Consider the following 13077-nt stretch of genomic DNA (forward strand, 5'->3'; position numbering starts at 1 on the left):
GGGGGGAAGAGTGCTCTCTGGGTGACCCCTCATGAGAGAGAGAGAGAGAGAATAAGGAATCTTGCACCTGGATTCCTCTAGACTTTGCCTGTTTTTTCCCCTTATGATCGCGCTGTTCAGATTAAGATATCCTTACTATATCACTCTAATAAATCTTAGCTGTGAGTACAACTATATTCTGTGCCCCGGGAGTCTTTCTAGTAGATCTCTGAATGTGGGGTGGTCTCGGGGACCCCATTAGTTGCTATGAGATTCCAGAAATATCACTTGATGGCATTATCCTCAAAGATGCTGGTCTAACCCCTAACCTTCTTGGTTGCTCATGCAAAACGAGGCATCTTTCAGCTTAGATGGTAATGTTTACTTAGTTTGTGATTATTCTTTTACTTCCCTAAAGGAGATTGCTCTGGTCTATTAAATTGGATATTTTGTGACATACTCTCTAAAGTTAATTTACAGTCAAAATCTGTGTCAATCTAACATCGTTGGTAGCTGACAAACTCTAACCATTGGCAAGTACGATTTAACGTTACATTTTAAAAGAACAGATTTAGAAGAAACTCTGTAATACTGCTGGAGTTAACCGTATTGACAATTGGGCCCTCAAAACTGTGTCCAGATATTTAACAAACTCTCTGTCACTTTTAGAATTCAGTCTTAACCAGGTATTTTCCGGCGACGTTGAGAATTAAAGGGATGATGCTGACATGATCTTGAATTTTGGTCTTGTTCAAAAACATGTTTTTATTTTTTCTTAAAGATGCTTTAAGGTAGCATCATATGTAGGCATCACAGTTTGAGTGATGCTGCCAGTTGGTCAATAGTAATGCTTTTAACTGCTTTTAACAGTAACGTTTTAACTGCTCACTGTAGACAAGGTGCTGAAAATATGCACCAAACAATGATTCCATAACAGAATAGACAGCTCTGGGTAGCCATGTGGTTCAGATTAACTTTTTAAAGATTAACTTGTTAGGACATAAGAATAATTTTAACTCTATGGACATTCCTTGGCTCAGATAACAGGTCTTGCTGTGGTATGAAGCATACCTTTAAAATAAGGTATTTTTTTGGGGCGCCTGGGTGGCTCAGTCGTTAAGCGTCTGCCTTCGGCTCAGGTCATGATCCCAGGGTCCTGGGATCGAGCCCCACATCGGGCTCCCTGCTCTGCGGGAAGCCTGCTTCTCCCTCTCCCACTCCCCCTGCTTGTGTTCCTGCTCTCGCTATGTCTCTCTCTGTCAAGAAAATAAATAAAATCTTTAAAAAAAAAAATAAAAAATAAAAAAATAAATAAAATAAGGTATTTTTTAGAAGTGACAAACTCTCACAGGTCAGTTTCATCTTCCTGGATTGCTTATTTCTCTGGGGTGCAAAAAGTTACTCTATTCCAAGAGTAAGATTCTTTACAAAGGGATTAGTGCTGGTGCCATTTAATAGGATCAGGCCTGTGCTTGTTGCTAATATTAATATTTTATTAGATCCAAGCATTAAGGATGGGAAGCTGGGTTGAAATCTTTCCTGGGGCATAGAGCCAAGCCTACAGAAACTTCTCAATGCTTTCCTTAGTTGAGTACTCGCCAGTCCTTTTGGGGTTTCAAGATCTTGAAAACAAAGTTTTTGAGGGCATTTGGATTCAGATATTTCAAATGAACTCAGAACTATCCTGCCCTGCTAACTAAGGAAGTGTTCAGTCAATTATTAGGTAGTTTAGGAAAGTTGCCCATAATTAAGGTAAGCATAATTGGAGGGGGAAAACTGTTATTTAGAGTGTGTGTGTGTGTGTGTGTGTGTGTGTGGTGTGGGGGTAGGGGATGGAGAGATGAAAGTGAGAGTCTAGATCAACAATTTGAGCTTATTATTCAGGACCACAGTTAGGTCCCATTGTCCTAATATGGACAGGTATTATCAGCACTGGTCTTCACTGCTCTCTGTCTTTCTGACACTCCTTAAGATTAATTACAGCCCAGCTCAGGGGCTGATGCATCTCATGCAATGACCACCCAGAAGTTCCTTAGTCAAGCTGTCAGTGGTGCCTTCAGTGGGCTCCTGCGAAATACTATTAAAGACTTCTGAAGGCAGATCTAATGCACTTCCATGCCTTCCTGAAAAGCACAGAGATACACAGCATACGAGTGAATTTTTGGATTATCCCTAAGTACCAAGAAAATGCAACCACTGCGTAAACTGAAGTTTAAATTCTAATCTACCTACCTGAAGATTTGTTCTTGCTTTTCTCCTGTTCCCAGTCACACACCATACAGGGCAGTGTGAACATGAGTGATTTTAGGAAATAATTGATAAATTACTGTGAACTCAAATGAACAGAGGACTATTAGTCAAATTGCAAAAGTTCTAATGTATAAGTGGTGGCTGGATCTCCCTGCACACTCAGAGATGCCCTGAAAGGTCCTCTATTTGCTATTTTAAACATCACTTAACCAAGGGAACAAAAGAAAGAGCTCACACACATGTAAATCTTGTGCTTCAATGTACATACGCGTATATATATATATATATATATATATATGTATCTATTGATAGCTAAATATATTTAGGTAGAATTGGAGAACTGATATAGTTTTACAAATAAGCAGAGGCATTTACAGTACACAGAAGAAACAGATAAAAGGTGAATCAAAATGTGAAACGTACCATACTCCGGGACCTGCCCCGTCCCACGTTTCAGCAGGAGACGGACCCTTCTTCCTCCCGACTTGATGAGTTCTATTGCTCTGGCGTGTGTCATGTCCCTTGTGCTCTCCCCATTGATTTCGATGATTTGATCTCCTACCTGTTAATTAAGGAAACATTAACTCAGCCAAAGTTGGTTCTACTCACACTGCATTTCCAACAGATTAGAAAAGCATCCTTTAGAGGACCAGTTTCCAGAGAGCATCTGAACAATTTGGTTGCGGTCTGCTCCTTCTTAGAAGTGGCTACTTCCTGGTAGCATCCTGAATCTGACCACCAGACTTGATTTACCTTTACAGGAGTTCAAACATCGGACCATAACGTTGGGGTGCTATGTTATTTTTAGTCAGTGTGGCAGAGGATTTAGTCAAACTTTTAGCATTTTTTTAAAATTAGGGAATATGTTTGATACCACAATTCCAAATAAACCTGGTACCTTTGCTTTGAAACAAGAAGTAAATATTTTAAGGCCTTTTCATTGAATACAGTCCCGGCATTGGGCTTAGTGCAGCATTTAATTCAGTATGCTGGATGGGATGATTGGCTTTTGGGCTTCTCTGAGAATTTTTATCATGCATCATTTAAATTTCCCTGAGTGCTATTGTGATATTGCCTTCTTTGTAAACATGGCTGGTTGATATTCAAGTTTGATGATGAGTTTTCTATCACAGTCCTTTGAATTAAAAATGAGATCCTCCATTCTCCACACATGACTAATGCCCTTGTTAAATCTTTGCCATGCTCACACCTGATTGCCAGAACTGTTTGGTTAAATACCAATCCCTCTTGAATTGTTAGAAATGCCTGGGCTCCATAAGCGATTCCCATTTAGCCTTTGCGAATAGATATCCGGAATAAAAGAGGTTCAACCATGAACACATCATGTAACTCCCACAGTACCATTACTGTCAGGAAACTTTGAATTAAAATATGTTTCATTTCAGTGCAAGTCACTTAAGATAAATTAGCCAGGAAAAGCACAATGAGTTGCTTTGCAAAAATGCTATTTTAGTTGGGTCCCTTAAAGCAGATCTCAGCCTAAACTCTATAACACAGACAGAATTGCAAATAAACTATCAAGATGGGTGTGGGGCAAGAATAGGAATAAAAAGTGGCCATCACAATGGCGAGATGGCACTAAAATAAGACCACTCCCCACGCTCAAAATGGGGGAAAGAACAAACACGTTTGTTTTAGCAGGGGAGCAACATCTTTATTCATTCATTCATGCATTCTTATTTTCTTTTAAAGATTTGTTTATTTATTTGAGAGAGAGAGAGAATGAGCAAGGGAGGGGCAGAGGGGGAGGAGGGAGAGAATCCCAAGCAGACTCTGCACTGAGCGCGGAGCCTGACGCGGGGCTCCGTCCCCGACCCGTGAGATCATGACCTAAGCTGAAACTCAGAGCTGGACGCTCAACCGACTGAGCCACCCAGGCGCCCCTGTCTCTTTATTTAAAGAGGACTCGCTAGGGATAGGGACTTCAGTGTAATGAAGGCAAAGACTTTCCCCTCCCCTTTGTGTACAGTGATCTTTGAAAGTATGGATTTTGGGCAGTGGAAGAAGTTTGCCTCACTGGTATGACTTCCACATTTCACACAAGAATCATGAATGACAGGACTAAATTGATTTGTTTTAGAAGCAATGTTTGCAACATTTTTCTTCAGTTCTCCTTAATGGTCTCCTTTCCCATAAGGCAATGGGCACAGCCTGAAGTCGAGCAGCTTACTGGAGGCCACTGTATCCAAGCTAGTGGCAGAGATGGGACCAATTAATGCTTTCCCAGCAGTTCCCACCATGACTGAAATCTCACGGCACGGTATTAAGTCACAGAAGTAAAACAAAAGTTCCAATTAAGTTATATTAGAGTCTTCATTTTTAGCTAGACTCTCTTCTGAGCTTCATACTCATATATCCACTTGATTACTACACATCTTCACCTAGAGGTCCAATGGACAACTCCAACTCAATACCAGCAGACTGGGCTTACCATCTCTCCCAAAGCCATTTTTCCTCTTAATGCCTAATTCTGATTGACGGTACCACCACTCACTCAAGCCAGAAACCTAAGGGTCATGCTGAGGGTCATTTCCTGAATGTCTCTACATCTGTCTCTGCCCTCATTTGTATCCCATTGCTAATTAGTGCAATTCAGGCCTTTACTGGGTTTCCCAATATTCTCCTGTCACCCTCCCATCAATATCTTTCTTTTCTTTGTCACTAGAGTCATTCTTCTAAGAGAAATCTCCCCAAACGCTTCATGCCCTATTGAAGCATCCAGGGTTTTCCATATGCTCCTGTTCTCTTTGCCTTCTCTTCCTTATATGCCTGATGATCTCCTGATCTTCCTCAAGGCCAGCCCAAGCATCTTCTTCTCTGGGATTCCTTCCTAGACCCTGTCTTCTTCTCAAGCAGACATTTCCAGTCTCTGTATTCATTTGTCACTGCACCCCACTCTGGTATTTATCACACTTTGTTACAGTTACACTTTTCTGTCTTTCCTCCTAGACTTGGAGCTTCTTTACTCATCAAATGATTTCTGAGCACCTATCATGTACTAGAGTGTCTACTAGGGAGATAAGATAAAGATAGAGATAAGTGCTACAGTTTCTATCTACAACAAATTCTCAGTCTAAATGGAGATAAAGTGGGTAAATAAAATTATTATTCAATATATTTTTGCTATGACTGGACATTAACAAAGTGCTAAGGGAATAGAAAGGAGGGTCATCTCAGCAATTGCATTACTGGGTATTTACCCCAAAGATACAAATGTAGGGATCCGAAGGGGCACGTGCACCCTGATGTTTATAGCAGCAACGTCCACAATAGCCAAACTATGCAAAGAGCCAAGATGTCCATCGACAGATGAATGGATAAAGAAGATGTGGTATATATATATATACACACACACACACACACAATGTGTGTGTATATATATATATGTATATATATGCAGCCATCAAAAAAAAAGAAATCTTGCCATTTGCAGCAACGTGGATGGAACTAGAGGGTATTATGCTAAGCGAAATAAATCAGTCAGAGAAAGACAATTATCATATGATATCACTAATATGAGGAATTTGAGAAACAAGATAGAGGATCACAGGGGAAGGGAAGGGAAAAAGGAAACAAGATGAAACCAGAGAGGGAGACAAACCATAAGAGACTCTTAATCTCAGGAAACAAACTGAGGGTTGCTGGAGTGGAGGGTGGTGGGAGGGATAGGGTGGCTGGGTGATGGACATTGGGGAGGGTATGTACTATGGTGTGAATTGTGTAAGACTGATGAATCACAGAATTTTACCCCTGAAAAAATTAATACATTATATGTTAATTAAAAAAAAGAAAGGAGGGTCATCTAAATCAGAATGGGTGAGCTGGTAGTCAGGGGGAGCTTTCTGGAGGTGGTGACATCTCAACTGAGTTTTGAAGTATCAGTAAGAATTCCCCGGGTGAAGGAGGAAGAAAAGCATTCTAGGCAGAGAGAGCAGCACGTGCAAAGACCCTGAGACTTGAGACCATGGTATATTTCGGGAACTGTCAGTTAGTTTATTCTGCTACTCAGGAGTTGAAGCTTTATTTATTTTTATTTTTTTAAAAAAGATTTTATTTATTTATTTGTTTGAGTGGGGGGAGGAGCAGAGGCAGAGGGAGAGAATCTCAAACAGATTCCACACTAAGCACGGAGCCTGATGCGAGGTTTGATCTCACGACCCTGAGCTGAAACCAAGAGTTGGACGCTCAACTGAATGAGTCACCTTGGTGACCCCAGGCTTTATTTTATTTATTTATTATTCTTTTTTATTTTTTTTAAGATTGTATTTATTTGCGAGAGAGACAATGAGAGACAGAGAGCATGAGAGGGAGGAGCAGACTCCCTGCTGAGCAGGGAGCCCGATGTGGGACTCGATCCCGGGACTCCAGGATCATGACCTGAGCCGAAGGCAGTCGCTTAACCAACTGAGCCACCCAGGCGCCCCAGCCCAGGCTTTATTTTAAAGGCAACAGTAAGACACTGAAAATTTTATTCAGCAACCTGTTCAGGGAAGCAAAGAGATGTTTAGAAATCTCTCTGAGGCATTATGGAGAGTGGACTGGAGAGGAAGTGGGAGACTGAAGAAGGGAGCTGAGTTGTGAGGTTATCACATTGTCTGTCCAAGTGAGAAACTGGGAGGCTGTGGGGAAGGAGATGGTGGGGCAAATGAGGGCAGGGACTCGTTCCTTTTAATTTCATTTATCTATCTATCATCTATCATCTATCTATCTATCTATCATCTATCATCTATCTATCTATCATCTATCTATCTATCTATCATCTATCTATCATCTATCTATCATCTATCTATCTACCTATCATCTATCTATCTATCTATCTGAGAGAGAGAGAGAGAGAGGGAGAGCTAGCAGGGAGGGGCAGAGGGAGAAGGAGAGAGAGAATCCTAAGCAGACTCTCTGCCGGGCATGGAGCCCAACAGGGGGCTCGATCCCACGACCCTGAGATCCTGACCTGAGCTGAAACCAAGAGTCAGACTGTCAGCCGACTGAGCCACCCAGGCAGCCCATGGGACTGAGGGGCTCTTTTTAATGATGTATCTTGTATGGCATGCCCGGTACATATTTGTGAATGAATGAAGCATTTACACATGGCTTATCTTGAGACTCATGGGAGAAGGGGTTATAATAGCACTCTTGACCCCAAATCAACCCTGACAGCCACCATTGCCTGAGGACCCTTAGGTCTTGAGACTGACTCTAAAATAGTCATGTAGAGGGCAAAGGAATCTCGTGGTGTCACAGAAGTGGTCACATGTCATCAGCATTCTGGTCACACACGGGTATAGCAAGACTTAAAAAATTTGATGTATCATTCTCTCGTGCATTTCTTATGTTCCCTTTCCCCTACTAACAGCTCATGAGAACTGAGGGAAGAGACATTAACAGGGGAGAGAGAGGTGGTGGGTTGGAAGGCTGCAGGGCTGGTTGAGAAGCATAGGGGTTCAAGGGCTGCATGGGGGCCACAATGACATCTCCTGGGCAGGAGTTTCAGGGAAGGGGCTCTGGGAAGGGTCGGGCTATTATTTTTATTGAGCACCCAGGAGCATGGCCTGACCTCTTGGTGTGGCAGATTTCCACTTTTAGCTTTCGATATAGGGTCTCCTCAGAGGGAGAAGAGAACACCTCTGATGCTAATTGGAGCGAGGATCCTTAGCCTTCATCTAAGACTTCCAGTCCCTTCCAAAGTCCCTTCCCCATGACAGGATACTGGAGGATACTGCCTCATTGGAAGCAATGGAAGTTTGGGAATAGTCCAAGATCTTACCAAATTCAGAAAAAAAAATTGGTGTGTGTGGGAGGATGCTGGTCAGGTAATAAGATGGAAAGGCTGTCCCTGTCACAGACTCTGAATTTTACAAAGTGTGCTGAGCAGATTATAAAAGTGGGCGAACTCATTCGGACCTAGTGTCATTGGTAACAAAACTCAGTGCGGGGCCCAGACTCAAGACCTCCGTTCCTTTTTGTGAAATGATAGAAATTGTACAAAAGGCTTAATTTTTATTTTTACCCCACTATTGGTAGTACGCACACTCATCTTAAATGGGACTCCCTAAATAAATTTTGGATTTGATTCCTTTCGCTTTCATCTTTAGTATGTGGATGTATAATGAGAGGAGTCTGTCAGGGGCAGAAGAGGTTCTCTGGTTACCTTCCTACCTCGTCTGACTTCACTGCAGCTATCAAGATGTGGCCAGCTGAAGAGCATCACTTTCCTCCCTCACATGTGAATCAACTGGGGGAATTAATTTGATAAAACCATTCAGAAATTCGCAGTCCTTTCAGGGATAAAGATAGTCTGTCTTCTCTTTCTATACTTTCTGTTAGAGAGCTATCTTCAACTAAGCTACGTTACTAAAATGGAACTTTAGAAATCTCCTCTATTTATTGGGGCATCTGGGTGGCTCAGTCAGTTAAGTGTCCGACTCTTGATATCAGCTCAGGTCTTGATCTCAGGATCATGAGTTCAAGCCCTGCTTTGGGCTCCACACTGGGTGTTAAGCCTACTTAAGGAAAAAAAAAAAAAAAAAAAAGCCCAACCAACCGCCCCACCTGTTCTTAGAGATTTTTTAAAATATCAAGTTCTTGTTAGAATTGAGAGAGAGAGATAGGAGGAGGAGGGGTACAGGGAGAGAGAAAAAGGGAGGTGGGGAGAGAGGGAGACCCAAAGTTCACGAACATGTGTGTGTTAATTTGTGTGTGTCAAGGAGATGTCAAATTTAGAAAACTAACCAAAGGACTATTCTAGGCATTCATTTTTTTTTTTTTTTTCCGTGGAAGAAATACTTATATCTGTGGTCCCCTTGGGGAAACTAACAGCCCTACAGCAATGCCTTAGGGACAAGGAATGGGATAAGACTGCCCTCTCACAAACTGATGGTTGGCTGAGGGGACAGCCATGGGGTGATGGGCAAAATGGGTGAAGGGGGCAGGGAGGTACAGGCTTCCCGTTATGGAATGAATAAGTCACAGGGATGAAAGGTACAACTTAGGGAAGGGTCTATGGTATTGTAATAGTGTGTATGGTGACGGAAGGTAGCTACACTTGTGAGCATAGCATAATGCATAGACTTGTTGCATCACTGTTGTATACCTGAAGCAATGTAATACTGTGTGTCAAACTATACTTCAATTGAAAAAAAGGGAAAAAAAAAAGAAAAGACAAGACTGCCCTCTCTCAGCACTGCCTAATAAGTTCTGCATTTCTACTCCCACATTTCCGCTCAATACATCATGGCGGATTTTCTTTAAACTAAGCTATTACCAAATCCTTGAACTTGCCAGGAGCTCTGCAGGTAAAACCTTTTCTTATTGGAAAACCAAGGCAGGGAAAGGTAAAAGTTTCAATATTTCTTAAGTGGTTAATATTTCAAATTGTAGGAAAAAAAAATGTAAACTCTGTACTGTGTGCACTTTTGTAGCCAAGTCGTAGAGAAAGTATTTGGTTTGGCTCAATGAAATCTTTATAAGAACTTGATTAATCCTGGATTTCCTTTAGCCCTGAGTCACAGTCGTTCCCGCTCAAGTCTTGCTCGACATCTCACAAACATGCTTAGCGGGTTGTAATCACTTAACAGCCCTCACACCTACTATTGCACCACAAGAACCTATTTTGCATGATTATACATGACTAAAATCCTAGCTTATAATTAGGTGTGAGGATTTGAGCTCTTTTTGAATTTTATACCAACAAACAATGGATATGTCTATTCCTCATTTCATGGAAGACTTAGCTGTGGACCATTTTTGTGGCTGACGATCTGAGGTCACAGGGTAGCTCCATCAAATTTTTCACTTACAGGCTGGCTTCTCTCGCTGACTTCAGACCGCTCATGGGCAAGGAACGTACCTCCTGTCCTTGTCATCTACACAGTTCCTGACAAGTAGGCCCTTGGTTAATCACGGTTGAGTACGTGCCTTAGGTTTGCTTTTCAGTTAGAGTAGCCGTCTGTACTCTCACGACACGGTGACTTCAGCTTTCGTGCATCTCAGCAGATCTTAACCCTTTCGTGAAATGCTGCCTTAAGCCCTTCCAGCTACACCATAGCGATTTCAATAGTCAGTGATGTTTCAGTAATGGTGACCTACAAAAATTGGTAGAGACAGGTAAAGCAATGGGAAACAAATGCTGAAGGATTGAAAGAAAGGGGAATGGAGGCTGAGTGTGAACGAAATCATAAAGTGCCAGGAAAAAAAAATTCGAATCCAGCTGTTGGCCGCTGCCCACCACGGGCACCATCACCAGGTGCTCTGACAACAGGACCCCTGGGCCCTGACGGTCCTGCTGGAGCAAAGGCGTAGGCTGATGCTCAACTCAATGGTGACCTTTAATAGGTAATGGCTGTTTTCACATTAACTTTCGTTAGATGTTATTTAATAACCCTTACAGTAAAAATGTTTTCTAAGGGGTCACAGTGAGTGTTCTGGCTAACCTTCCGTTTCTTCCACGAGGCTGGTGCCTGAAATAGATGCTATCCGAGCACCTCTTGGAGGACCCAGCTCTTGTGATAAACCGCTGTGCACGACTGCCTCCGTAATGCACAGGAGCCCAGCAAGTCAGCAGGTTTTTCCGGAGGGGAAGCTTCCGACCCAGCTGGAGACTGAAGCACGTGTTTGAGAGCACCGAAACTCTGCGACTTTTATTTGCCTCAATTAATACATACGTGGAGAACTGTCTGAAACTCTCTTTATACTACGCTCTAGAAAATAAACACTTATAACGAAAACATTCCAAACTCAATCTCAAGATATTGCATCTAAACACAAGTGTGAAATAGCCCTTCTGGACTTAGAGAAGGGTCCTTCATCAAGGTTATGCCTGAGCACACAGCTGTTGAGAAGGGCCACGGAAGTGAGGGGAACGGGTGGGGAGCAAGAAGTTAGGGGCTGCTGCAGAATTCTGAGGGGTTATCTCTTGAAGTGGGTGATGTACCCTATTTCACGTTCCTCCTTTAGAACAGACTTAGTCACAGCTCAAACAATGTTCCAGTCTTTGACTTGGGCTTGCTGCCTGGTGGCCGGGGAGGTGCCCTGGCTGGTCATTCAAATCAGGGGGCTGCCTTTGGTGGAGATCCAAGGGGAGCTCTCCATTCAGAAGCCCCCATTTCTCATTCTTACTTTTAAAATCCTCTAATTAAAACATGGAAATATATGTAAAATTTAAGGATGATGCCGTGCCAAGTTTGTGGAGGTCAAGTCTAAATTACAATTTGGTATCTTTCCCAGCGAACCTTTCTTTTTTCCTTATCAAATATTAGCAATACTAATCTCATACAGAGAATTTTATTAGATTACTTCTTTCTAAATCTCCTTACTCTTCTAGGGTTTTTCATGGGTGCTGATGTGCCATTCTTCACGTGCTCCACTCCCCTGCGCTATGCACGCTCCCTGATGATCTCTTCCTACCTGTCTAAAGTAGGTCTCTTTGTGTGCCCTTTGTCTAGAATCTGCCCTCCATTCTGCAAATATCCTACTCATCCCTTCAGACCTGCCTCAGGTATCACCACATCCAGGAAGCCTTCCATGATCCCACCAGTCTGGGTTGGGTGCCTTTGCTCAGTGTTTCTTTAAAAGTGTTGAGCTTTGCCTATCACTACGTTGTAAACTCTCTAAGGGCAGAGGCTTAGCCACGTGGGGTACATACCCATACATATTTGTTCAATACATGGATGTATGATTGAAAGAAAAAAATTTTCAGAAGTTGTTTTTTGACTCTTTTCTCCTTATTGTGTAAGCCAAATTTAGATAAGATCTATAAAAGTTTTAAGTTTGGTTTCACGATCTATGTCAACCAGATGTGACCGTGATCAAATAATATAAAGTATATGGAAGTGCTTTGTAAACTCTAAACTATACAAATATAATCCTGTATTATTAATTCTCATAGTTATTACTGTCATTGTCATCGCAAAATGCAGAGGAGAGAAAAAATGAAACAGTGGTAAGGTGTTTATAATGAAACTAGGAGAGAAATAGCTGAGCTACTGGGGATATTTAATGGTAGAAATGAGGTAAATGTTTTTCTTAAAACATCACTGAGAAGGGAAAAACTAAAAAAAAATCTGTTGCTTTGGTAAGTTCTGCATTTTAGGAATTCCTGTAGGATGTTGATGCTATTTTTCTATTTTTATTCTATGATTTTAGATAGATAGTTCTTAGAAAAAGAATCTCATTGAATGCTGGACAGCTAATCCAAACCCTAAGCTAAGACAGAGGGATAAGTTCCATTGTGGTCACAGACATGGATGCAAACAAAGATTTTAATGACAAGATTTTAATGAAGCAAAATATCTTCTATGAAGGAAAAAATAGCCACAACCCTTTTCACTTTCATATGCTCGTTTGACGGCTCAGGCAAAAAGAAGAGACAGGGGAAACATCTTGAAATGATCCACCTGAGGGGCGCCTGGGTGGCTCAGTCATTAAGCGTCTGCCTTCAGCTAAGGTCATGATCCCAGGGTTCTGGGATTGAGCCCCGCATCGGGCTCCCTGCTCATCAGGAAGCCTGCTTCTCCCTCTCCCACTCCCCCTGCTTGTGTTCCCTCTCTCGCTGTCTCTCTCTCTGTCAAATAAATAAATAAAATCTTAAAAAAAAAGAAAAAGTGACCCACCTGAGCAGGAATAGAAAGCTATCATTGGCAGTTCAGCTAGTGGCTCACCCATTTGCCCAGAAATCACTTACGTTAGGTCATGAAGTCAGTTTCCCTATTGCATTGAAAAACAACCAAAAGGAAATCAAAGAGGAAACTTTCTATTGTGGACCCTGTGTTGGCTGTCACTTCCCTTCCCTGGGTGTAACTGAGAGAAAATGAGGGATTATTATTCTGCAGA

At 42.0% G+C, this 13077-nt stretch overlaps 1 protein-coding gene across 10 annotated transcripts in view; it reads right to left on the reverse strand.

The window, feature by feature from the left end:
* The window catches only part of MAGI2 (membrane associated guanylate kinase, WW and PDZ domain containing 2), a 1322716-nt gene that overhangs the window by 61449 nt on the left and 1248190 nt on the right, over positions 1–13077 (reverse strand). For all 10 annotated transcript variants that reach the window (XM_078060071.1, XM_078060067.1, XM_078060065.1 and 7 more), the window contains one exon: positions 2653–2791. In XM_078060071.1, coding sequence (XP_077916197.1) covers positions 2653–2791 — 139 coding nt within the window. The remainder of the gene's footprint in view (positions 1–2652; positions 2792–13077) is intronic.

Source organism: Halichoerus grypus, chromosome 12, assembly GCF_964656455.1.
Source record: "Halichoerus grypus chromosome 12, mHalGry1.hap1.1, whole genome shotgun sequence".
Taxonomy (NCBI): Eukaryota; Metazoa; Chordata; class Mammalia; order Carnivora; family Phocidae; genus Halichoerus; species Halichoerus grypus.